This window comes from Phoxinus phoxinus, assembly GCF_949152265.1.
Source record: "Phoxinus phoxinus genome assembly, chromosome: 1".
NCBI classification, from domain to species: Eukaryota; Metazoa; Chordata; class Actinopteri; order Cypriniformes; family Leuciscidae; genus Phoxinus; species Phoxinus phoxinus.
In genome coordinates, this window is record NC_136876.1 from 247,501 (window position 1) to 275,075 (window position 27,575).

At 50.9% G+C, this 27,575-nt stretch overlaps 3 protein-coding genes across 4 annotated transcripts in view; 2 read left to right on the forward strand and 1 right to left on the reverse strand.

Moving 5' to 3' along the window:
* Positions 1-5,183, forward strand: part of LOC307006895 (epithelial membrane protein 1) — a 10,941-nt gene extending 5,758 nt beyond the window's left edge. The window contains exon 5 of the mRNA XM_079628385.1: positions 4,275-5,183. Coding sequence (XP_079484511.1) covers positions 4,275-4,435 — 161 coding nt within the window. The 3' untranslated portion in view covers positions 4,436-5,183. The remainder of the gene's footprint in view (positions 1-4,274) is intronic.
* Positions 1-27,575, forward strand: part of LOC307006888 (uncharacterized protein) — a gene marked incomplete at its 3' end in the record, with an annotated part of 285,408 nt that overhangs the window by 61,358 nt on the left and 196,475 nt on the right. The gene's annotated exons all lie outside the window — the stretch shown is intronic.
* On the reverse strand, positions 4,869-25,361 carry gsg1 (germ cell associated 1). Of its 2 annotated transcripts, XM_079628359.1 has the most exons (6): positions 25,238-25,361; positions 15,994-16,280; positions 8,494-8,541; positions 8,076-8,240; positions 6,423-6,534; positions 4,869-5,882 (listed from the first exon to the last, which is right to left on the reverse strand). In XM_079628359.1, exons 2-6 carry the CDS (start codon positions 16,277-16,279, stop codon positions 5,372-5,374), a joined length of 1,122 nt encoding a protein of 373 aa, XP_079484485.1. In that variant the 5' UTR covers position 16,280; positions 25,238-25,361; the 3' UTR covers positions 4,869-5,371. The 2 variants fall into 2 exon arrangements, with proteins under 2 accessions (XP_079484485.1, XP_079484486.1); XM_079628360.1 differs by lacking the exon at positions 25,238-25,361 and having other exon boundaries at positions 5,150-5,882; positions 15,994-16,356.

Genomic DNA, 27,575 nt, shown 5'->3' on the forward strand with positions numbered 1-27,575 from the left:
GATCTGACAGTGTGTGTTGATCTGAAAGTGTGTGTTGATCTGACAGTGTGTGTTGATCTGACAGTGTGTTGATCTGACAGTGTGTGTTGATCTGACAGTGTGTTGATCTGACAGTGTGTGTTGATCTGACAGTGTGTGTTGATCTGACAGTGTGTGTCGATCTGACAGTGTGTGTCGATCTGACAGTGTGTGTCGATCTGACAGTGTGTGTCGATCTGACAGTGTGTGTTGATCTGACAGTGTGTGTCGATCTGACAGTGTGTGTTGATCTGACAGTGTGTGTTGATCTGACAGTGTGTGTCGATCTGACAGTGTGTGTCGATCTGAAAGTGTGTGTCGATCTGACAGTGTGTGTCGATCTGACAGTGTGTGTTGATCTGACAGTGTGTGTTGATCTGACAGTGTGTGTTGATCTGACAGTGTGTGTTGATCTGACAGTGTGTGTTGATCTGACAGTGTGTGTCGATCTGACAGTGTGTGTCGATCTGACAGTGTGTGTCGATCTGACAGTGTGTGTTGATCTGACAGTGTGTGTCGATCTGACAGTGTGTGTTGATCTGACAGTGTGTGTTGATCTGACAGTGTGTGTCGATCTGACAGTGTGTGTCGATCTGAAAGTGTGTGTCGATCTGACAGTGTGTGTCGATCTGACAGTGTGTGTTGATCTGACAGTGTGTGTTGATCTGACAGTGTGTGTTGATCTGACAGTGTGTGTCGATCTGACAGTGTGTGTTGATCTGACAGTGTGTGTTGATCTGACAGTGTGTGTCGATCTGACAGTGTGTGTCGATCTGACAGTGTGTGTCGATCTGACAGTGTGTGTCGATCTGACAGTGTGTGTCGATCTGACAGTGTGTGTTGATCTGACAGTGTGTGTCGATCTGACAGTGTGTGTTGATCTGACAGTGTGTGTCGATCTGACAGTGTGTGTTGATCTGACAGTGTGTGTCGATCTGACAGTGTGTGTTGATCTGACAGTGTGTGTCGATCTGACAGTGTGTGTTGATCTGACAGTGTGTGTTGATCTGCATTCCCCTTCTCACTCTCTACATATCTCTTCACGGATGTGTACTGGGCTCCGGTGGGTGACTCCACAGTTATTTAGTTCCCAGTGTTGCTGACCACTGTGTGAGGTGTTGTGTTAAACTCGTCCGTCTTGTCCTGCCTCAGCAGAACCCGATCTCCCAGTCGGCCAAACATGTCCTCAAGGCTGTCAATCTCTTTTGTTGCTGTGGTTGAGGTCAGTATGTTATACTCACACACCCCTTTTCCACCACGGCAGAGCTGGTGCTGGTTCGGAGCCAGAGCCTAGTTTCAAATCGGTTCTTTGTTTTTCGACCACCAAAGCACCAGCTCCGAACCAGTAAACGTGGTTCTTAAGTAGCACCAAAACATTGCTGGGCTAGAAGTAAGAACCGCTTGCGTCAGGGGCTGGGGGCGGGGTTACCGTGACCAACAAGACCAACAGAAACTTGTGACCGCCATTTTTTAAATAGCTGCTAATCGAGCTAATAGCTGCTAATCGAGCTAATAGCTGCTAATCGAGCTAATAGCTGCTAATCGAGCTAATAGCTGCTAATCGAGCTAATAGCTGCTAATCGAGCTAATAGCTGCTCGATTGTAATCTCCGTCTATGCAAGTTACGGCGAGCTGCACGAACGTGTTGGATTCGCCGTGTTTGGATGCCGATGTAGTTTCGCAAAGCCATGAGCATCAATAGTAACGCAACGAACGCCATTGTTGATGTAAGACTTGTTGGAGATGCATCGGAGCGGCGCGGACCGATCAGAGCTCCGGGAGTGTGTGGAGAGATACGACTCCTTGTGCTTTTGGATCGCTTTCGCAGTGCTCTGATGTCATGCGGCGATCTGTCTGCGAGAAGCCTGGTGTGTTTGTGTTTGGCGCTGCCGCGCTAGCGTTGCTGGGCAACATGAGATGTATACACAGTGACGTAAGATCTGGCTCTGTTGTGGCGCTCTAGCCTGTGGAAAGGCAAACCGGTTCTTAGAAGACCCGTCAGTAGAACCGACTCCGAACCGGCTCCAGCTCTAGCTCTGAACCAGCACCTGGTCTTGCTGGTGGAAAGGGGGTCATGGTGCCTACTGTAGTAATCCACCACAACTAGGATTGAGGGTTCTGATGGCAGAGGACCCAATAAACCCACTGCTAGATCTTGCCATGGTCCATCTGGCAGTGGCAAGGGTCGCAATGGTTCTGGCGCATCAGGACGAGAGACAGTTTGACAGCCGTGGCAAGATTTGCAATACCTCTCGGCAGCTCTGTCCATGCCAGGCCACCATACTTTGGTCCTCAGCTCCTGTTTGGTCCCAACAATACCTATGTGTCCCTCAGGGGCAAGTGCTATTGCTCGCGGTTGTAATGTTTTTGGAAGAACAATGCGTGTTCCACGTAGTATTAGCAAACCTACCACGCATAGCTCCCTAGCAACAGCTGCATACGTCACACACTTCCACAGTGTCCACTTCCAATAGCTGTCCTCAACTCTATTAGTCCGGGATCTTTTCTGAAGCTCTTCCACTTCCCCTGTGGTCAGGGCTCTCGGGGGGGCACTAACGGCTCGAGATCTCACACACTCATCCGGATCATGCAAGTGCTTCTCTCTCATGGCTGTGCTTCCTAGAAGTCTTGACCAGGGATCTGCAATGTTCCCTTTTCCAGAAACATAGACCGCCTTAAAGTCGTGCGGTTGAGGACGCGAAACCCACCGCTCATGCGGGCACAGGGCTTAGAGCGAGGCCTGCAGATTGTCTCTAGTGGATTATGGTCTGTGACCAGATCAAGTGGTCTTCCATAGACATATGAGCTTCTCACGGGCCCATACGAGGGCGAGGGCCTCCTCCTCGGTCTGGAGTACTTCTGCTACTTCTGGTAGACTTCTACTGATGTAGCACACTGGCACCATTCGTCCTGTTTCACATTGTGTCAATACAGCCCCCAATCCGACAGGGCTGGCATCAGCTGTAACTTGGCTTTGGTGCGTCTTTGTCAAAGTATGCTCAGGTCCCTGATTTCGCAAGTTGTCTTTTCAGAGCATTAAATGCTCTTTTCTGTTCAGGACCAAAGACGAATTTGGAGTCTTTTCTGGTAAGACGTCTCAAGGGCTCTGCCAAAGTTGCAAATTGTGGAATAAATCTGCGGCTGTAATTGACAAGTCCAAGCAAACTCTGAACCTCTGAGGCGCTCTGTGGCTCTCGAGCGTCCACCACAGCCCCGACTCTCTCATCAGTGGCCCGATACCTTTTGTGTGAGCAGAATTCCCATAACATTTAAGCGACCCGTACTGAACTGACATTTTGCGGGATTAAGAGTTAGCCCGCATTCTCTCAGACGTTTCATGACAGCATGTAGACGGTGATTGTGTGTCCTCGGTGTCGCGAGGGCAGACTCGATCTCATGTTGGTATTGTTCACTTGCGGATGATTCTCCAGAAATGAGCCGCTTGTATCTGTTCACTCCATTGTGAACGGCAAACGCCGTGATCTGGCGGGACTCTGGCGTCAGCTCTAACTGGTGATGTCCCCACTTGAGATCTAATTTGCTGAAGACCATAGACCCGTTCATCTACAGTGGGAATGGGGTATCGTTCCCTGATGATTGCTCGATTGGCTTGAGGTCTGTGCATCATGATCTATGATGCCTCCATCATAGCTGTATTGGGCTGTATTGACACAATGTGAAACAGGACGAATGGTGCCAGTGTGCTACATCAGTAGAAGTCTACCAGAAGTAGCAGAAGTACTCCAGACCGAGGAGGAGGCCCTCGCCCTCGTATGGGCCCGTGAGAAGCTCATATGTCTATGGAAGACCACTTGATCTGGTCACAGACCATAATCCACTAGAGACAATCTGCAGGCCTCGCTCTAAGCCCTGTGCCCGCATGAGCGGTGGGTTTCGCGTCCTCAACCGCACGACTTTAAGGCGGTCTATGTTTCTGGAAAAGAGAACATTGCAGATCCCTGGTGCCTCCATCTACACACACACACACACACACACACACACACACACACACACACACACACACACACACACACACACACACAGACACACACACACACACACACACACACACACTCACTCTCACTCTTGTGTTCCTCAGGTGTGTGCATCTTGATCGCGGCCTCCATCTACACACACACACACACACACACACACACACACACACACACACACACACACACACACACACACACACACACACACACATACACACACACACACAAACACACACTCACTCTCACTCTTGTGTTCCTCAGGTGTGTGCATCATGATCGCGGCCTCCATCTACACGGACATCTTCCATAAGGACGAGGCGGACGGCTGGTACGGAGTCTCCTTCGTCCTGGCCTGGATCTCCGTCTGCCTCACCTTAGTCTCCAGCGTCATCTACTGCACCATGCGCAAGAAAACTGTGTGAAGAACACACACACACACACACACTCACTCACTCAAAGACTACATGACAAACACACACACTCTCCATCCGCAGATCTTTAAACGCTCGTGTTGGTCTCAGGCTCTGCAGATCATGATTATATGGAGGATTATCTAGTCTAAGTCACTCGTGTCTCCTCACGCGAGCCGTAAACACACGGCGGATCGCCTTACACACACACACACACACACACACACACACACACACACACACACACACACACACACACTCTCCATCCGCAGATCTTTAAACGCTCGTGTTGGTCTCACGCGAGCCGTAAACACACGGCGGATCGCCTCCACAGCGGCCGGTCTCGTGTCATGTGTCCTGAACTCAACATCCGATCCGGCTTCAAGCATTTCATTGTTGGGCACTGCTAAATGTAATTCCCATCTCAACACGAAACAACTGATTTGAAATAAAAATGGCTTTTTTATAATTTGTTTTACAATAAATCACTTCATCACAATTATAGTGATATAGAAATATAGAGACATGTTTGAACAACTTTTACAGTTTAGGAATCTTTAAAATTTTAAAATCCTTTAAAACTGGAGTCAATGGCAAAATCTCCAACATTTATTTCAAGATAATTCTGTCACTTTGTTTTCCATGAAATAATGTATTTCTGTTGATGTTTTGTACAGAAAGCAACTTTAGAGTCTGGTAATAATGAAAATATTAACAGCAAATATCAATAAAGCACATAGTTTATTGTTTATTTACAGAATGAAGTGGAATTTCTTCCTCAATGACAGTGTGAATATTTCAAAGGGCAAAACTACACCACAAGAACAACAATGAACTACATTTATATCTTCATGAAGAGTTGGGGTTTAGTTTTTCATTAAAAGTTTGGACTTGAAAGTGTACGCACTTGAATAGATAAAAGCAGAAACAGGAGTACAGATGAACAGATCAGAGCGGGCTGAACTCCTCCGAACACTGAGACACGAAACTCAGCGGAGACAGAAGAGAGAGCGATGGGGAGAGAGGGGCGGGGCCAAGTGACAGTTGTGAGCGAGGGGCGGGGCTGGGCGGGGTGGGGCATGACAAGATATGGGCGGGGCCAAGTGACAGTTGCGAGAGAGGGGCGTGGCATGGTGAGCGAGGGGCGGGGCTGGGCGGGGTGGGGCATGACAAGATATGGGCGGGGCCAAGTGACAGTTGCGAGAGAGAGGCGTGGCATGACGAGCGAGGGGCGGGGCATGGCGAGCGAGGGGCGGGGCAGGCCGGAGGGGGCGGCAGCGGCGCACTGAAGTACGGAGACAGAGGCGAGAGCGCCGGCGGCTGCGGCGGGAAGGTGAAGTTCCTGCAGGGGTAAAACACACTCCCGCTCTTGGGTCCCGCCATCAGAAAGGTCTTGGTGTAGTTGTTGAGCGTGGACACGCCGGACGACATGCAGCAGGTAAAGGCCACCCACGCCACACTGGCAAACACGAGACACACCGCCAGACACAGAGCATGAGACACTGCGTAGAGTCAAGGCTAGAAAACACCACCACTGGCAGAACCTGAACTCATTTAAAACGGCAAGAAGCAGAAGTCTCTATCGTCTCTATAGGTCCGTATATCCGAGGAAACGCTTCTGGAACAAGATCAAATGAAGGCGGGGCTTGATTGTGTCTGTGGGGAATTGATTGGATGTTGGATGGTTTGCTATTGGTGGGTCTCATGTGAGTGACAGGTTGCTCCGCCCACATCGTCAGAGAAGAGAAGTCACTGTTATTTTGATTCAAGATTACCAGGAACATGAATGTAACACAATAATGATGATGTGCACTGATAAATAATTTAGAATAAAGACTTAATTCCATAAAAAAAACTGTCCATCCAAACAGTCTGTCCAGACAAAAACTGTCCATTACATACTAAACGAGGTCAATCACACACTATGCGATTTTCTGTGAAATCTGCAGACTTTAGGCAATAAGTGTAACGTCAGGACAAACATGTGTGCCATACTCACTAGAAGGACCATGAGTATCCGTAACTGTGAGGTCTGAAGTCTTCAGGGCCGTTCGAGATCGTCACCTGGAACACCTGCATGTACATCATGTGTGCGACCATCCCAACCAGCCCTGAGAGACAGAGAGATCGTCACACACACACACACACACACACACACACACACACACACACACACACACACACACACACACACACACACACACACACACACACAGACAGACAGACAGACACACACACACACACACACACACACACACACACACACACACACAGACAGACAGACAGACACACACACACAGATAGATAGATAGATAGATAGATAGATAGATAGATAGATAGATAGATAGATAGATAGATAGATAGATAGATAGATAGATAGATTCAAGAAAAAGTAATTGAAATAGCTCAACACAACAAATGTTTCAAATGGTTTCCCCAACTTGAACTGTGGAGGACTGAAGAGTGAGATGTGAAGAACTCTACAGTTCAGCGTGTGGAGCTCGTGATGCTCTGCGGCCGCTTTATATCCTCCGGCTCTGGAGACCTGCAGCGTGTGGAGCTCGTGATGCTCTGCGGCCGCTTTATATCCTCCGGCTCTAGAGACCTGCAGCGTGTGGAGCTCGTGATGCTCTGCGGCCGCTTTATATCCTCCGGCTCTGGAGACCTGCAGCGTGCTTCACTGATGGTTCACTGAAGGATCAGGAGATCCTGGGAGAAATCATCATGCCGTCAATGAGGAAGCTGGAGCTGGACCTTCGACAGGACAACGACCCGAGCTTTCCTCAGATCCCACACAGGCTAGGTTGCAGAAGAAGTGCTGGAGATACAGTGGCAGCACAGTCTCCTGACTCGAGCCCCATAGAAGATCTCTGCTGGGATCTGAAGAAGGCGTATGCAGAACACAAGCCCAATAATCTTGTATTCCTGAACTGGAGGCTCAGACTCCTCAGAAACAGAAGCTGCTGCTTATACATCTCGCTTACAGCGGCTCACGACAGCAAAAGTGTGTTCTGCTGAGTGCTAAACATGCTTGCCATGAAGGGGGTCAATCACATCAGACTGCAGAAGTCATTCAAAGTTGCATTTTAAGTTCTATTTGGGGAAACCACTTGAAACGTTTGAGCCATTTCAATTACTTTTGTTTGATTTGTTCAATGCAAACACCCGAAAGTCTGTTCATTTTGCCAATAAACCTGATTTGCAATGTGAGTTTGTAATTTCGATTGCAACTGTAGATAGAGAGACAGACAGATCTAAAAACACTGAAAGTTTTGTGTGATGGGTTTAGTGTGCGTGTGTGTGTGTGTGTGTGTGTGTGTGTGTGTGTGTGTGTGTGAGACAGATATTTAACACACTGTTCTGTTAAATATCTGTTTTTTACGTTTTTAATACGTAATACGCTTTTTAACAGCCCTTCCACAAGCAACAACTTCTGATGTAAACTGAGAACTTCAGAACATTCTATGAAACATAAGACTGCAAATCGACTCATCATTCATGAAGAATGATATTCATAAAGAGCAGTCAGAACTCCATAACACTCTGGGGTCGGCAAACGCGCCGGCGCGTTTTGCTCGTTTTTTATTACATAGGTAGGTTTAGTGTGTGTGTGTGTGTGTGTGTGTGTGTGTGTGTGTGTGTGTGTGTGTACCTCCGAGGACAGTGCAGATGGCAGCGAAGGCGTTCAGTAAGTGAGCGCAGCGCTGCTGATGAGGAAACCAGTTCGACAGACACAACTGGAGCATCAAGAGCAGAGAACTGATGCACAACAGCCCGACATACAGCAGCTCCATCCCCACGTACAGCCACACGATCCCTGCACACACACACACACACACACATGCGCACACACACACACACACACATGCGCACACACACATACGCACACACACACACACACATGCACACAAACACACACACACAGAAGCGCTTCAGCAGACAATAAGTCATTGTGTGTGTGTGTGTGTGTGTGTGTGTGTGTGTGTGTGTGTGTGTGTGTGTGTGTGTGTGTGTGTGTGTGTGTGTGTGTGTGTGTGCGTGCGTGCGTGTGTGTGTGTGTGTGTGGTTGCCTTTCTCAGATTCAGGAGTGAGGGCCATGAAACTGCGACACTTCTCCTCTGAAACACACAGACATCATCATCATCATCATCATCGTCGTCATCATCGTCGTCATCATCATCATCATCATTATCATCGTCGTCATCATCATCGTCATCATCATCATCATCATCATCATCATCATTCAACATTACAACAGAAGTTTCACTGCAGAACACATGATGGACAAGAGGGTTCCTTCAGGAAATACACACTCACCAGCCCAGCAAACATTCTCACAGCGGTCTGGCAAAGTGATCTGGTCTTTAATAATATTCTCAAACATCAGCACAATAACATTATTATTACATCATTCATGGAACGTTTTAGGCGGATGCTTGTCTAACGTTTTTTTAAAATGTTACTATTTGTTTCAGAACGTTCAGAGAAAATTCAAAAGTAACGTTTCATAATGTTTCCAGAGTGATGCATGGATGTTCCCGTAATGTTCACATAACCAAAATGGACATTGGGAAGTTTTCATAACTTAATGGACATCGTAGCCAGACATATTTTTGTCTTCTGGGAATCCACCGTGACACATCAGTTAATGCGCTCTCTATATGAGGCGATGAGCTCGTGTCACGTGACATGGCGTGACCCATCTCTACAGCACTGAACGTGCAACCACTTTCAGCAACGAGAAGCTTCCAGAAGTCTGAGAGCGTTTATGAAGATGCTTCTGCTGCTACTTCAGAAAAGTTTGATCATTTGTCTCTCAGCATCGCAGCATCTGCGACGTGAAAACGGTACACATGATCACATGATCAACGACACTCGTTCACTTGCGTCTGATTCGTCACACAGAATTAGAGCAGCATCTAAACCGAATCATGAGACTCTGAGATTCCTCACTCTCCGTCTCAAAGCTGAAATAATCCTCTATAGAGGACATCTCCCAATCTCTCGCTCGCACACTCGACCGCACACAGGACCCGAGTGAGTCCGTACGCCACTGCGAGTTAAGGCCGCTGGAACGCTGACTGTAGGAGCCACACTTACCACTGTATTTCATTTTTATAAATCTGTTCATTTAAATATCAGAATGTTGTTGTATTTTAATTTGTGTTTATTTCTGAGTGAGTGCCCTCTACAGGTGAGGGGGGAGTTGTATAAAGCATAGGCCACCCCTGGCAGGAGGGGGCGCTGGTGCGAGAACACACTCTTTTGACCGTGCACATGGAGCTAGGCTGGCATGGAGCAACAAACCTGCAAGTGGCCTGAAAGTTTGTTTTGTTTTATGTTACAATGCATCTTTATTTTTGATTGAATAAACTTCAGATATCTGTTTGGAACATCAACACGCCTCTCTGGATCTATTCATGGTACTTTTTTATGCACGCGTCAGAATCATAGCACAAAATTCTCCCACAGTGGACAAGAAACAAGGATAACAAATAGGAAAATGAAAGCTTTAGCAGAAGTTCTGCCGGGAAGTGTTACGTCACTTATTACCTTCTCATCTATCCAATCATATTCTTATACTTTGCAGATGCTGACGCTTCCATTCACCTCCATCCTCCCATGGTCTCTTCCCTCCATCCTCCTCACCACCACCAGGATGGTCCCTTCTAGTGATGCGCGGGTCTGCTTTTTTTCCAACCCGCGGGTCCGCATTTATGAAATTATTTGGCCCGCCCCAGCCCGCCCCGCACCACTGTATCTATTTTTACAACCCGCCCCGCCCCGCACCCGCGACCATAAAATAGACATGCGTTGTAATGGAAATGAAAACAGCCTTTATTACAGCCTGAAAGTGCAGAAACATCGCCATGTTAACTGACAACAACAGACGATTATGAATATGAATGAAATGAACCATAAATCAGGTCATGTGATAAACATTTTAAACATTCACAAAGCACTTCACGTAGCCGGCCTCCTGCTGCAACTATTTCTGAGAACCGGTCCCAAACATTAGATTTAGCAGCCTGACCTTCTTTTCTTTTAATGATGTAAATTCCCGACCTCAATATCTCCCTCGCCTCGTCTTCCATCTCCACTTTTAATTCTCCTTATTTTATAGCTGGCGGTGGGAGCTGTTTGGCGCGCCGCTTTCGTGACATCACGTGACGCCTCGCCTGGGCACATCACGCAATATACGTTGCTGCGATCTTCATATTGTAACCTTATCAAATAACCTAATAGAATATGAAAATATATATTCCCAAATATTTAATATAGGCTGACATTTTTTTTATTTTGTTTTTAATGACCCGCCCCAACCCGCCCCGCAAATAAAGTGACAATTTCTTTACCCGCCCCAACCCGACCCGCGGGTAACCGGCGGGGTCCGCGGGTTATGAGACGACCCGCGCATCACTAGTCCCTTGCCTCCATCCTCCCCAACACCACCAGGATGGTCTCTTCCCTCCATCCTCCCCAACACCACCAGGATGGTCTCTTCCCTCCATCCTCCCCAACACCACCAGGATGGTCTCTTCCCTCCATCCTCCCCAACACCACCAGGATGATCTCTTCCCTCCATCCTCCCCAACACCACCAGGATGGTCCCTTCCCCTCCATCCTCCCCAACACCACCAGGATGGTCTCTTCCCTCCATCCTCCCCAACACCACCAGGATGGTCTCTTCCCTCCATCCTCCCCAACACCACCAGGATGGTCCCTTTCCTCCATCCTCCCAACACCACCAGGATGGTCCCTTCCCCTCCATCCTCCCCAACACAACCAGGATGATCTCTTCCCTCCATCCTCCCCAACACCACCAGGATGGTCCCTTCCCCTCCATCCTCCCCAACACCACCAGGATGGTCTCTTCCCTCCATCCTCCCCAACACCACCAGGATGGTCTCTTCCCTCCATCCTCCCCAACACCACCAGGATGGTCCCTTTCCTCCATCCTCCCAACACCACCAGGATGGTCCCTTCCCTCCATCCTCCCAACACCACCAGGATGGTCCCTTCCCTCCATCCTCCCAACACCACCAGGATGGTCCCTTCCCTCCATCCTCCCAACACCACCAGGATGGTCCCTTCCCTCCATCCTCCCCAACACCACCAGGATGGTCCCTTCTCTCCATCTTCCCCAACACCACCAGGATGGTCTCTTCCCTCCATCCTCCCCAACACCACCAGGATGATCTCTTCCCTCCATCCTCCCCAACACCACCAGGATGATCTCTTCCCTCCATCCTCCCCAACACCACCAGGATGGTCCCTTCTCTCCATCCTCCCCAACACCACCAGGATGGTCTCTTCCCTCCATTCTTCCCAACACCACCAGGATGATCTCTTCCCTCCATCCTCCCCAACACCACCAGGATGATCTCTTCCCTCCATCCTCCCCAACACCACCAGGATGGTCCCTTCCCTCCACCCTTCCAACACCACCAGGATGGTCCCTTCCCTCCATCCTCCCAACACCACCAGGATGGTCCCTTCCCTCCATCCTCCCAACACCACCAGGATGGTCCCTTCCCTCCATCCTCCCAACACCACCAGGATGGTCCCTTCCCTCTATCCTCCCCAACACCACCAGGATGGTCCCTTCTCTCCATCTTCCCCAACACCACCAGGATGGTCTCTTCCCTCCATCCTCCCCAACACCACCAGGATGATCTCTTCCCTCCATCCTCCCCAACACCACCAGGATGGTCCCTTCTCTCCATCCTCCCCAACACCACCAGGATGGTCTCTTCCCTCCATCCTCCCAACACCACCAGGATGGTCTCTTCCCTCCATCCTCCCAACACCACCAGGATGATCTCTTCCCTCCATCCTCCCCAACACCACCAGGATGGTCTCTTCCCTCCATCCTCCCCAACACCACCAGGATGATCTCTTCCCTCCATCCTCCCCAACACCACCAGGATGGTCCCTTCTCTCCATCCTCCCCAACACCACCAGGATGGTCTCTTCCCTCCATCCTTCCCAACACCACCAGGATGGTCTCTTCCCTCCATCCTCCCCAACACCACCAGGATGGTCCCTTCCCTCCATCCTCCACAACACCACCAGGATGGTCTCTTCCCTCCATCCTCCCAACACCACCAGGACGGTCTCTTCCCTCCATCCTCCCCAAAACCACCAGGATGGTCTATTCCCTCCATCCTCCCAACACCACCAGGATGATCTCTTCCCTCCATCCTCCCAACACCACCAGGATGGTCCCTTCTCTCCATCCTCCCCAACACCACCAGGATGATCTCTTCCCTCCATCCTCCCCAACACCACCAGGATGGTCCCTTCCCTCCACCCTTCCAACACCACCAGGATGGTCCCTTCCCTCCATCCTCCCCAACACCACCAGGATGGTCCCTTCCCTCCATCCTCCCAACACCACCAGGATGGTCCCTTCCCTCCATCCTCCCAACACCACCAGGATGGTCCCTTCCCTCTATCCTCCCCAACACCACCAGGATGGTCCCTTCTCTCCATCTTCCCCAACACCACCAGGATGGTCTCTTCCCTCCATCCTCCCCAACACCACCAGGATGATCTCTTCCCTCCATCCTCCCCAACACCACCAGGATGGTCCCTTCTCTCCATCCTCCCCAACACCACCAGGATGGTCTCTTCCCTCCATCCTCCCAACACCACCAGGATGGTCTCTTCCCTCCATCCTCCCAACACCACCAGGATGATCTCTTCCCTCCATCCTCCCCAACACCACCAGGATGGTCCCTTCTCTCCATCCTCCCCAACACCACCAGGATGGTCCCTTCCCTCCATCCTCCACAACACCACCAGGATGGTCTCTTCCCTCCATCCTCCCAACACCACCAGGATGGTCTCTTCCCTCCATCCTCCCCAAAACCACCAGGATGGTCTATTCTCTCCATCCTCCCAACACCACCAGGATGATCTCTTCCCTCCATCCTCCCAACACCACCAGGATGGTTCCTTCTCTCCATCCTCCCCAACACCACCAGGATGGTCCCTTCCCTCCATCCTCCCTAACACCACCAGGATGGTCCCTTCCCTCCATCCTCCCCAACACCACCAGGATGGTCCCTTCCCTCCATCCTCCCAACACCACCAGGATGGTCCCTTCTCTCCATCCTCCCCAACACCACCAGGATGATCTCTTCCCTCCATCCTCCCCAACACCACCAGGATGGTCCCTTCCCTCCACCCTTCCAACACCACCAGGATGGTCCCTTCCCTCCATCCTCCCCAACACCACCAGGATGGTCCCTTCCCTCCATCCTCCCAACACCACCAGGATGGTCCCTTCCCTCCATCCTCCCAACACCACCAGGATGGTCCCTTCCCTCTATCCTCCCCAACACCACCAGGATGGTCCCTTCTCTCCATCTTCCCCAACACCACCAGGATGGTCTCTTCCCTCCATCCTCCCCAACACCACCAGGATGATCTCTTCCCTCCATCCTCCCCAACACCACCAGGATGGTCCCTTCTCTCCATCCTCCCCAACACCACCAGGATGGTCTCTTCCCTCCATCCTCCCAACACCACCAGGATGGTCTCTTCCCTCCATCCTCCCAACACCACCAGGATGATCTCTTCCCTCCATCCTCCCCAACACCACCAGGATGGTCCCTTCTCTCCATCCTCCCCAACACCACCAGGATGGTCCCTTCCCTCCATCCTCCACAACACCACCAGGATGGTCTCTTCCCTCCATCCTCCCAACACCACCAGGATGGTCTCTTCCCTCCATCCTCCCCAAAACCACCAGGATGGTCTATTCTCTCCATCCTCCCAACACCACCAGGATGATCTCTTCCCTCCATCCTCCCAACACCACCAGGATGGTTCCTTCTCTCCATCCTCCCCAACACCACCAGGATGGTCCCTTCCCTCCATCCTCCCTAACACCACCAGGATGGTCCCTTCCCTCCATCCTCCCCAACACCACCAGGATGGTCCCTTCCCTCCATCCTCCCAACACCACCAGGATGGTCCCTTCTCTCCATCCTCCCCAACACCACCAGGATGGTCCCTTCCCTCCATTCTCCCAACACCACCAGGATGGTCTCTTCCCTCCATCCTCCCCAACACCACCAGGATGGTCCCTTCCCTCCATCCTCCCCAACACCACCAGGATGGTCCCTTCCCCTCCATCCTCCCAACACCACCAGGATGGTTCCTTCCCTCCATCCTCCCCAACACCACCAGGATGGTCCCTTCCCTCCATCCTCCCAACACCACCAGGATGGTCTCTTCCCTCCATCCTCCCCAACACCACCAGGATGGTCTCTTCCCTCCATCCTCCCCAACACCACCAGGATGGTCCCTTCCCCTCCATCCTCCCCAACACCACCAGGATGGTCCCTTCCCCTCCATCCTCCCAACACCACCAGGATGGTCTCTTCCCTCCATCCTCCCCAACACCACCAGGATGGTCTCTTCCCTCCATCCTCCCCAACACCACCAGGATGGTTCCTTCCCCTCCATCCTCCCCAACACCACCAGGATGGTCCCTTCCCCTCCATCCTCCCAACACCACCAGGATGGTTCCTTCCCATACCTCCTGGGGGTCGGCTGCGCCACTGCCTTCGTCTTCCGGCAGGATATGCAGAGTCCGGACCCTCGGATTGCAAGCTACGGACGGGGTCTACGTCAAAGAACTTGATTGCTTGCTGGGCTGCTAATAAATTTTTAACTGTCACAGTATTATTCTCCAGAGTCTTTCTGGTAGAACTTGTTTTTACCACTACACTGACTGATGTACCATAAACTGGAGGAAACCCTTACAGACACACAGATAAACGCCTGAACCCTGCCTGAGGACACCTTTTGAATTTGAAAATTCCCATTTTTTAAATGTTTTAAGAATGTCTGTTCTTGGTTGTGAAAGTTAAGGGAACGTTCCATTGTATCATTCACATTGTGTCATAACTCACTGTGCCGTCCTATCAGCCCCTTCACCTCCATATAGAGGCACTTTCCCCATCTAATCAATAACTTTGTTTTCTTTTATTACTTAAAGCTCAATCGAAGTTCTTCGATACCACATCAAAAACTACTAGCCTAACTGATAAAGTTCAAACATTATTAAAAACAAGTGAACAGACATTAATAAAATAAGAACAAATACACAAATTACAAGCAGAATATCAGGAATATCAGAATTTGTTCACTGTAGAAATTAAATATAGTTTCATCTTTGTTAAAGCTGTATTTTGTTGTTTTATTAACATTAACATTGATGACACAGGCAACAGTAGGAATATAAGGTTGCTGTTTCATTCTCAACTGTTCACTTATGACAGAACCGAGAGAATACTTGTTGAGACGAGTTTTTAGACATCATATTGTGTGCATGGAAACATGAAAGAGGAATCATTCGGTGTTCGAGCGCTATCAGAATGTGTACATTGGCAAGACAAAATCTTTCACTCTATGATGGTTAAATTTAGCAGTTAATCCGCGAATCACATGCGTGCCGAACCGTGGGGCAGCTGATACGTACAGATCACGACCACCTGCGAACCGTGGCACCCCTAATCAGAAGCATGGAGTGAAATAAGCGAGTGCTCTCTCACCCCAGGCGTCGGTGAAGATGTTCTCCTCACAGATGGCCCAGAGCCCCGCGTGGAAGGAGGGGAAGATGAAGCGGTCGTCGCCGGTCTCCCAGGAGAAGGAGCCGTCTGTCACGCCGGTCACAGGGGTGCACTTGAGCCGGCGGGCGGGCGAGCACAGCGGCTTGGGAACCTTCTGCTGGCCCACGCACCAGTGCGAGGAGGAGAGCGAGAGCAGTGACAGCAGCAGAGACAGCAGCGTCTGCAGGAAGGAGAGGCGCGGAGAGCGCAGGAGCGAGAGCACTGACATGCTGCGGACACACACAGAGAGAGAGAGAGAGAGAGAGAGAGAGAGAGAGAGAGAGAGAGAGAGAGATCACAGACATGCTGCGGACACTCATCTCAAGCTGTTCTTCATATTCACAACTCAACATTTCTCCCATACACCATTCTGCTTTAACCCTCTGGGGTCGGCAAACGCGCGGGCGCGTTTTGCTGTTTTTTTTTCACATAGCAGCAACATAGACTTAAAATACTCCGTCATATATGGACATACAGACGTAAGAAATATGAAAAAATAATCTGTGAGATGTCTACTTTTGTATGTGTCCACTTACAATCAAAACAAAACGTTGTGCTTTTGTAAAATAAAGAAATTAAACAGGGTGTGCTTTCTGCCTCTCCGTCTCGTGAACTTTTTTTTTCTTGAGGACGTCTCTAAACATAAACAAAACTCAGCGAATACTTGTCAAACATTTATGAGCTATATATCTTTATAAACATTTTAGTGTGTAGTTTTAAATGATCTGATTCAAAACGAAAACAAATATTCTCTGTTTAAGTAATTTGTATAAAACCAACAAGATATCCAGCTTCTCTAACCCTTGCTCATTAGTTTTAATGTGACCACACCCATACGCACACAAAACATATAGAGATGCAAATCGTCCATGCGTCGCGCGAACGCGCCCATTACCTCAACAACAAAGCGTCGCAAACTTCATCAGTCCTCTGCTGTCGTCGAGTTTGGAAGACATGCTGTGAGATTATTGGATTTACATCAGAAGAAGAAGAACGCGATTTGAAGACAAGAACGATTTTAAGGTAAGAAATAATTCTGAATTATAATAGTTAGTATTGTTGCATAAAGTTTCTCTTGATATCAGCATGTTCACAGGGTTTTTTTAGTTTTTTTTTAGGTATAGTCCTGCTGACTTCAACATGAGCATGAGGAGGTAAAGTGAAAATCAAACACCTGGGAAATGACAGGTATGTACTATATTTCAGGAATGGCAAAGGTGTGTGACTGGTTAAGTCTCTGTCTTTAGTTCAGTGTGTTAAATAATGTGCTTTTTTTGTCATTTGTTGTGTATCTTTGGATTATGTTGTGTTGTAAATAAATCCAAACAATCAAAAAGCCATTCTTTTTTAAATCTCCTCATTCTTTTTGCAAGGTAATGTAATGATAGTGCCTGAGAGCTCCTAATAGGGCCATTATGAGGGTCTTTGTCTTTCTCAGCTGTGAAGCACTCAATATTCATGGTGGTTAACGCCTACTCGCATAAAGCTTTCTTACACAAGACGTCATACAAATTTTAAATCAATATATAGTGTCTTATCTGAACGAGTATTCAGGATGATTTTCACATAGTTTTGGAGCAAATATTCTAGGCTACGGGATTCAATTTTCAAAAGTCTTGTGAAGAAATAATCAGTTTGGGCTTCTTGACCTTATTTCAGTGACATTTTTTATTGTCATTTTCTCAAACCACGCATAAATGATATTATCTCAAAACTACAAACTTTTACATACATGCTGCTGACATATTATTGTAGCAGAGTTTTTTGCTGAATGCAGTGTAATAAGACCGTAGCCATGAAAATGTCACAAGTAACAGAAATAAGCGCAAAATATTAGAGCATGTCAGAACACCTCCAGGACTCAGAAAACCCCTCAGACCCCAGAGGGTTAAAGGTTACCAAAATCTATCAATTCACACACAAATTACATTTTCAATCTACTTTCCATCACTCCACCTGTACCCAGTAGTTCGTTTTTCCTTGTTTGCAGGGCAGGTCAGAGAGCCAGTGGAACGGAGCGAGTGTTAATAAGCGGAGCAAGGGTTAATGAGCGACATCTGCGTGCCACACTGGCCCCGAGTCCCACTCGTTAAAGGAGAACAGACGACAGGGGAAGGTCCCGAGTCCCACGGAGGAGCTCCGGCAGAGTAAAGGAGAAGAGTCGACAGGGGAAGGTCCAGAGTCCCACGGAGGAGCTCCGGCAGAGTAATGGAGAAAAGACGACAGGGGAAGGTCCTGAGTCCCACGGAGGAGCTCCAGAAGGGAGGAGAAGAGATGACAGGGGAAGGTCCCGAGTCCCATGGAGGAGCTCCGGAAGGGTAAAAGAGGAGAGACGACAGGGGAAGGTCCCGAGTCCCACGGAGGAGCTCCGGCAGAGTAAAGGAGAAGAGTCGACAGGGGAAGGTCCCGAGTGCCACGGAGGAGCTCCGGCAGAGTAAAGGAGAAAAGACGACAGGGGAAGGTCCCGAGTCCCACGGAGGAGCTCCAGAAGGGTAAAAGAGGAGAGACGACAGGGGAAGGTCCCGAGTCCCACGGAGGAGCTCCGGAAGGGTAAAGGAGAAGAGACGACAGGGGAAGGTCCCGAGTCCCACGGAGGAGCTCCGGAAGGGTAAAAGAGGAGAGACGACAGGGGAAGGTCCTGAGTCCCACGGAGGAGCTCCGGAAGGGTAAAGGAGAAGAGACGACAGGGGAAGGTCCCGAGTCCCACGGAGGAGCTCCGGAAGGGTAAAAGAGGAGAGACGACAGGGGAAGGTCCCGAGTCCCACGGAGCAGCTCCGGAAGGGTAAAAGAGGAGAGACGACAGGGGAAGGTCCCGAGTCCCACGGAGGAGCTGCGGCAGGGTAAAGGAGAAGAGACGACAGGGGAAGGACCCTAGTCCCATGGAGGAGCTCCGGAAGGGAGGAGAAGAGATGACAGGGGAAGGTCCCGAGTCCCATGGAGGACCTCCGGCAGGGTAAAGGAGAAGAGACGACAGGGGAAGGTCCCGAGTCCCACGGAGGAGCTCCAGAAGGGTAAAAGAGGAGAGACGACAGGGGAGGGTCCCGAGTCCCATGGAGGAGCTCCAGAAGGCTAAAGGAGAAGAGACGACAGGGGAAGGTCCCGAGTCCCATGGAGGAGCTCCGGAAGGGTAAAGGAGAAGAGATGACAGGGGAAGGTCCAGAGTCCCACGGAGGAGCTCCGGCAGGGTAAAGGAGAAGTGATGACTTGGGAAGGTCCCGAGTCCCATGGAGGAGCTCCGGCAGGGTAAAGGAGAAGAGATGACAGGGGAAGGTCCCGAGTCCCACGGAGGAGCTACGGCAGGGTAAAGGAGAAGAGACGACAGGGGAAGGTCCCGAGTCCCACGGAGGAACTCCAGAAGGGTAAAGGAGAAGAGATGACAGGGGAAGGTCCCGAGTCCCACGGAGGAGCTCCAGAAGGGTAAAGGAGAAGAGACGACAGGGGATGGACCCGAGTCCCACGGACGAGCTCCGGCAGAGTAAAGGAGAAGAGAGGACAGGGGAAGGTCCCGAGTCTCACGGAGGAGCTCCGGCAGGGTAAAAGAGAAGAGTTGACAGGGGAAGGTCCCGAGTCCCACGGAGGAGCTACGGCAGGGTAAAAGAGAAGAGTCGACAGGGGAAGGTCCCGAGTCCCACGGAGGAACTCCAGAAGGGTAAAGGAGAAGAGATGACAGGGGAAGGTCCCGAGTCCCACGGAGGAGCTCCAGAAGGGTAAAGGAGAAGAGACGACAGGGGATGGACCCGAGTCCCACGGAGGAGCTCCGGCAGAGTAAAGGAGAAGAGAGGACAGGGGAAGGTCCCGAGTCCCACGGAGGAGCTCCGGCAGGGTAAAAGAGAAGAGTTGACAGGGGAAGGTCCCGAGTCCCACGGAGGAGCTCCGGCAGAGTAAAGGAGAAAAGACGACAGGGGAAGGTCCCGAGTCCCACGGAGGAGCTCCAGAAGGGTAAAAGAGGAGAGACGACAGGGGAAGGTCCCGAGTCCCACGGAGGAGCTCCGGAAGGGTAAAGGAGAAGAGACGACAGGGGAAGGTCCCGAGTCCCACGGAGGAGCTCCGGAAGGGTAAAAGAGGAGAGACGACAGGGGAAGGTCCTGAGTCCCACGGAGGAGCTCCGGAAGGGTAAAGGAGAAGAGACGACAGGGGAAGGTCCCGAGTCCCACGGAGGAGCTCCGGAAGGGTAAAAGAGGAGAGACGACAGGGGAAGGTCCCGAGTCCCACGGAGCAGCTCCGGAAGGGTAAAAGAGGAGAGACGACAGGGGAAGGTCCCGAGTCCCACGGAGGAGCTGCGGCAGGGTAAAGGAGAAGAGACGACAGGGGAAGGACCCTAGTCCCATGGAGGAGCTCCGGAAGGGAGGAGAAGAGATGACAGGGGAAGGTCCCGAGTCCCATGGAGGACCTCCGGCAGGGTAAAGGAGAAGAGACGACAGGGGAAGGTCCCGAGTCCCACGGAGGAGCTCCAGAAGGGTAAAAGAGGAGAGACGACAGGGGAGGGTCCCGAGTCCCATGGAGGAGCTCCAGAAGGCTAAAGGAGAAGAGACGACAGGGGAAGGTCCCGAGTCCCATGGAGGAGCTCCGGAAGGGTAAAGGAGAAGAGATGACAGGGGAAGGTCCAGAGTCCCACGGAGGAGCTCCGGCAGGGTAAAGGAGAAGTGATGACTTGGGAAGGTCCCGAGTCCCATGGAGGAGCTCCGGCAGGGTAAAGGAGAAGAGATGACAGGGGAAGGTCCCGAGTCCCACGGAGGAGCTACGGCAGGGTAAAGGAGAAGAGACGACAGGGGAAGGTCCCGAGTCCCACGGAGGAACTCCAGAAGGGTAAAGGAGAAGAGAAGACAGGGGAAGGTCCCGAGTCCCACGGAGGAGCTCCAGAAGGGTAAAGGAGAAGAGACGACAGGGGATGGACCCGAGTCCCACGGACGAGCTCCGGCAGAGTAAAGGAGAAGAGAGGACAGGGGAAGGTCCCGAGTCCCACGGAGGAGCTCCGGCAGGGTAAAAGAGAAGAGTTGACAGGGGAAGGTCCCGAGTCCCACGGAGGAGCTACGGCAGGGTAAAAGAGAAGAGTCGACAGGGGAAGGTCCCGAGTCCCACGGAGGAACTCCAGAAGGGTAAAGGAGAAGAGATGACAGGGGAAGGTCCCGAGTCCCACGGAGGAGCTCCAGAAGGGTAAAGGAGAAGAGACGACAGGGGATGGACCCGAGTCCCACGGAGGAGCTCCGGCAGAGTAAAGGAGAAGAGAGGACAGGGGAAGGTCCCGAGTCCCACGGAGGAGCTCCGGCAGGGTAAAAGAGAAGAGTTGACAGGGGAAGGTCCCGAGTCCCACGGAGGAGCTCCGGCAGAGTAAAGGAGAAAAGACGACAGGGGAAGGTCCCGAGTCCCACGGAGGAGCTCTGGCAGAGTAAAGGAGAAAAGACGACAGGGGAAGGTCCTGAGTCCCATGGAGGAGCTCCAGAAGGGTAAAGGAGGAGAGACGACAAGGGATGGACCCGAGTCCCACGGAGGAGCTCCGGAAGGGTAAAGGAGAAGAGACGACAGGGGAAGGTCCCGAGTCCCATGGAGGAGCTCCGGAAGGGTAAAGGAGAAGAGATGACAGGGGAGGGTCCCGAGTCCCATGGAGGAGCTCCAGAAGGCTAAAGGAGAAGAGACGACAGGGGAAGGTCCCGAGTCCCATGGAGGAGCTCCGGAAGGGTAAAGGAGAAGAGATGACAGGGGAAGGTCCAGAGTCCCACGGAGGAGCTCCGGCAGGGTAAAGGAGAAGAGATGACAGGGGAAGGTCCCGAGTCCCACGGAGGAGCTCCGGCAGGGTAAAGGAGAAAAGATGACAGGGGAAGGTCCCGAGTTCCACGGAGGAGCTCCGGCAGGGTAAAGGAGAAGAGACGACAGGGGAAAGTCCCGAGTCCCACGGAGGAGCTCCAGAAGGGTAAAGGAGAAGAGATGACAGGGGAAGGTCCGAGTCCCACGGAGGAGCTCCAGAAGGGTAAAGGAGAAGACACGACAGGGGAAGGTCCCGAGTCCCATGGAGGAGCTCCGGAAGGATAAAGGAGAAGAGATGACAGGGAGAGGTCCAGAGTCCCACGGAGGAGCTCCGGCAGGGTAAAGGAGAAGAGATGACAGGGGAAGGTCCCGAGTCCCATGGAGGAGCTACGGCAGGGTAAAGGAGAAGAGACGACAGGGGAAGGTCCCGAGTCCCACGGAGGAACTCCAGAAGGGTAAAGGAGAAGAGATGACAGGGGAAGGTCCCGAGTCCCACGGAGGAGCTCCAGAAGGGTAAAGGAGAAGAGACGACAGGGGATGGACCCGAGTCCCACGGAGGAGCTCCGGCAGAGTAAAGGAGAAGAGAGGACAGGGGAAGGTCCCGAGTCCCACGGAGGAGCTACGGCAGGGTAAAGGAGAAGAGACGACAGGGGAAGGTCCCGAGTCCCACGGAGGAACTCCAGAAGGGTAAAGGAGAAGAGATGACAGGGGAAGGTCCCGAGTCCCACGGAGGAGCTCCAGAAGGGTAAAGGAGAAGAGACGACAGGGGATGGACCCGAGTCCCACGGAGGAGCTCCGGCAGGGTAAAAGAGAAGAGTTGACAGGGGAAGGTCCCGAGTCCCACGGAGGAGCTACGGCAGGGTAAAAGAGAAGAGTCGACAGGGGAAGGTCCCGAGTCCCACGGAGGAACTCCAGAAGGGTAAAGGAGAAGAGATGACAGGGGAAGGTCCCGAGTCCCACGGAGGAGCTCCAGAAGGGTAAAGGAGAAGAGACGACAGGGGATGGACCCGAGTCCCACGGAGGAGCTCCGGCAGAGTAAAGGAGAAGAGAGGACAGGGGAAGGTCCCGAGTCCCACGGAGGAGCTCCGGCAGGGTAAAAGAGAAGAGTTGACAGGGGAAGGTCCCGAGTCTCACGGAGGAGCTCCGGCAGAGTAAAGGAGAAAAGACGACAGGGGAAGGTCCCGAGTCCCACGGAGGAGCTCTGGCAGAGTAAAGGAGAAAAGACGACAGGGGAAGGTCCTGAGTCCCATGGAGGAGCTCCAGAAGGGTAAAGGAGGAGAGACGACAAGGGATGGACCCGAGTCCCACGGAGGAGCTCCGGAAGGGTAAAGGAGAAGAGACGACAGGGGAAGGTCCCGAGTCCCATGGAGGAGCTCCGGAAGGGTAAAGGAGAAGAGATGACAGGGGAGGGTCCCGAGTCCCATGGAGGAGCTCCAGAAGGCTAAAGGAGAAGAGACGACAGGGGAAGGTCCCGAGTCCCACGGAGGAGCTCCAGAAGGGTAAAGGAGGAGAGACGACAGGGGAAGGTCCCGAGTCCCACGGAGGAGCTCCGGCAGAGTAAAGGAGAAGAGAGGACAGGGGAAGGTACCGAGTCCCACGGAGGAGCTCCGGCAGGGTAAAGGAGAAGAGAGGACAGGGGAAGGTCCCGAGTCCCACGGAGGAGCTCCGGCAGGGTAAAGGAGAAGAGAGGACAGGGGAAGGTCCCGAGTCCCACGGAGGAGCTCCGGCAGGGTAAAGGAGAAGAGAGGACAGGGGAAGGTCCCGAGTCCCACGGAGGAGCTCCGGCAGAGTAAAGGAGAAAAGACGACAGGGGATGGTCCCGAGTCCCATGGAGGAGCTCCGGCAGGGTAAAAGAGAAGAGTCGACAGGGGAAGGTCCCGAGTCCCACGGAGGAGCTCCGGCAGAGTAAAGGAGAAAAGACGACAGGGGATGGTCCCGAGTCCCATGGAGGAGCTCCGGCAGGGTAAAAGAGAAGAGTCGACAGGGGAAGGTCCCGAGTCCCACGGAGGAGCTCCGGCAGGGTAAAGCAGAAGAGACGACAGGGGAAGGTCCCGAGTCCCATGGAGGAGCTCCGGCAGGGTAAAAGAGAAGAGTCGACAGGGGAAGGTCCCAAGTCCCACGGAGGAGCTCCGGAAGGGTAAAAGAGGAGAGACGACAGGGGAAGGTCCCGAGTCCCACGGAGGAGCTCCGGCAGGGTAAAGGAGAAGAGAGGACAGGGGAAGGTCCCGAGTCCCACGGAGGAGCTCCGGCAGGGTAAAGGAGAAGAGAGGACAGGGGAAGGTCCCGAGTCCCACGGAGGAGCTCCGGCAGAGTAAAGGAGAAAAGACGACAGGGGATGGTCCCGAGTCCCATGGAGGAGCTCCGGCAGGGTAAAAGAGAAGAGTCGACAGGGGAAGGTCCCGAGTCCCACGGAGGAGCTCCGGCAGGGTAAAGCAGAAGAGACGACAGGGGAAGGTCCCGAGTCCCATGGAGGAGCTCCGGCAGGGTAAAAGAGAAGAGTCGACAGGGGAAGGTCCCAAGTCCCACGGAGGAGCTCCGGAAGGGTAAAAGAGGAGAGACGACAGGGGATGGACCCGAGTCCCACGGAGGAGCTCCGGAAGGAGCTTCAGGTTGTGAATCTGCCGATTACTTTAGTTTTGTTTATTTTATTAAAGTTTCATTGAACGTTCGCAGGTTCCCGTTCGCATGTTCTACACTGCCAGCAATGGCCATCATTTCTCCGTCTAGGTTAACTAGACTCGACGTAGTCCCCCTATGAGTAACACACTTCTAGCCAAAATAACCTTGAATTTGTTCACATGTCGTTTTTACCAAAATAACTTTTGAGATCTATGATTTTCCACCATGTAAGCAACATCAAAAGTGTTTACAAGGTGTTTGGTTACATTCCCTCACTCATTTCATTCATGTTCTCTCTCTTTTACTATATCAGCCTTGATGTAAACTCATGTAAAATGTGGAAAAGAGCTTTTTCATTTAAAGCCCCCAACATACAGCGTGCGCTTTCCTTCAGTATCAGACGTGCTGCAACTGTGGAGCATTAATAAAGTAGCTAGAGATGCATTTATTCAAGGTTGTTTTTAATTAATTAATTGTTTTGTTCTCTGCTTGTATTTGTTTGTATTTCACTGGGTTAAAGAAAAGTGCATTACAAATAAAATGCATTATTGTTGTTATTATTATACCCAAAACACCAAAGCATTCAGTTAACAATCTAAACAGCAAATACAAAGAAACAGATGTTCCACAGAAAGAGATAGATTATACAGAACAAAATAAAGAATGAAACGACAAATGAAAGAATGAATAAAATTAGCAAATGAAAAAAGGATGAATAAAAATAAAATAATGACTTTTTTTTAAATGATAGAAACAGGAAAAATATATAAAAAAATTAAAGAAAAAAAGTAATCGGTAGTTAACGAACGTCGTAAATCAGACTCACCTTATTAAAGCGAATGGTGGATCTCCTTCCTTTAGATGTCACACACACATGCATTTCAGAAACAGCCACATGAAATATGACATCCAGCATCTCTGAATGACACACACACACACACACACACACACACACACACACACACACACACACACACACACACACACACAGGATTAACCTGAGCTCTAATCTGTCAATCTGTTCAAGATCAGCGACACACAGTGACACAATGAACTTTAATCAGTTCATACACACACACACACACACACACACACACACACACACACACACACACACACACACACACACACACACACACACACACACACACAAACACACACGCACACCTTCGAAGGCACACACACACAATGAACTTAAATAAGCTCTAATACACACACACACTGACACAATGAACTTCAATAATTTCTAATACACAGACATGATGAACTTCAATCAGTTCTTACACACACACACACACACACTTTATGTCATCACTTCATATACATTGACGCAGAAGGGGCTAATATTATTTTTCCACGCTAATGTCAGATTATATCTCTGCATCTATAAACACACGCATAGCCAAAAGTGTTTGGTTAACAGATTCATAACAGATTTTGTGAGTGTGTGTGTGTGAGAGTGAGTGAGTGAGTGAGTGAGTGAGTGAGTGTGTGTGTGTGTGTGTGTGTGAGAGTGAGTGAGTGAGTGAATGAGTGAGTGAGTGTGTGTGTGTGTGTGTGTGTGTGTGTGTGTGTGTGTGTGTGTGTGTGTGTGTGTGTGTGTGTGTGTGTGTGTCAATGTGAGTGCATGTGTGTGAGTGATTATCTGAAGACAGGGGCAGCCTGATGGAACTCCTCCATTCAAGTCTCCTTCATTTATACACACATAGAGAGTTTCACAGCAGCTTTACAGTCATAATAGGAGATTACAGTAACAGAGAGTGTTTGGCTTTACAGCAGCTCCAGCAGAGGGCGCTCTCTCTCTCTCTCACACACACACACACACACGCCTCTCTCTCTCTCTTATACACCTCCCCCCCCTCTCTCTCGCTCTCACACACACACACACACACACGCCTTCTCCCTCTTGTGATGTGAAGAAAGGATCAGTTACGAGAACAGAAAAAAACAAATAATACTATAATAATAATAAAATAAAAGTAAGTCAGTAAACGACAGGCATTAGCAGAGATAACTGTGAGAAACCAGCTAACTCCAGCTAACCTTCTCTCAGGGTTATGAGCCGAGCTCGTACAGTAACGCTAACATAACCTTGTTCAAAGTTATCGGCTCTTTAATAATGTTCCCAAAACATTAGCACAAAAACATAATTTATACATCGTGTGAAAAAATTTTTTTCTGAAACATTCCAGTTGGGTGTTCGTCTGATGTTTTTAAGATGTTACGACTTGTTTCAGAGAACATTCAAAAAGTAACATTGCCATAATGTTTCCTCAACGTTCACACAACTGAGACTAAGTTTAAACGTTCTGAGAGCATTCAGCGATAAAAGTGAAACGTTAGAAAACGTTATTGGATCATATGTTCTTAGCTGGGTCTCAGATGACTGGTACTTTGCCCTGTCTGATGTCACAGCTGTGTTCCTGTGATGTCACAGCTGTGTTCCTGTGAAGTCATCACTGTGTTCCTGTGATGTCACCGCTGTGTTCTTATGATGTCACCGCTGTGTTCCTGTGATGTCACCGCTGTGTTCTTATAATGTCACCGCTGTGTTCCTGTGAAGTCGTCCACTGTGGTCCTGTGAAGTCATCACTGTGTTCCTGTGATGTCACAGCTGTGTTCCTGTGATGTCATCGCTGTGTTCCTGTGATGTCATCGCTGTGTTCCAGTGGCTCGAGTCATCCCCAGTGTGTGCAAACCTGAAGGGTCTGGAGAAGGTGTGTGTGGAGGAGTGGGCCAGAAGGTGTGTGTGGAGGAGTGGGCCAGAAGGTGTGTGTGGAGGAGTGGGCCAGAAGGTGTGTGTGGAGGAGTGGGCCAGAAGGTGTGTGTGGAGGAGTGGGCCAGAAGGTGTGTGTGGAGGAGTGGGCCAGAAGGTGTGTGTGGAGGAGTGGGCCAGAAGGTGTGTGTGGAGGAGTGGGCCAGAAGGTGTGTGTGGAGGAGTGGGCCAGAAGGTGTGTGTGGAGGAGTGGGCCAGAAGATGTGTGTGGAGAAGTGGGCCAGAAGGTGTGTATGGAGGAGTGGGCCAGAAGGTGTGTATGGAAGAGTGGGCCAGAAGGTGTGTGTGGAGGAGTGGGCCAGAAGGTGTGTGTGGAGGAGTGGGCCAGAAGGTGTGTGTGGAGGAGTGGGCCAGAATCCCCAGTGTGTGCAGACCTGAAGGATCTGGA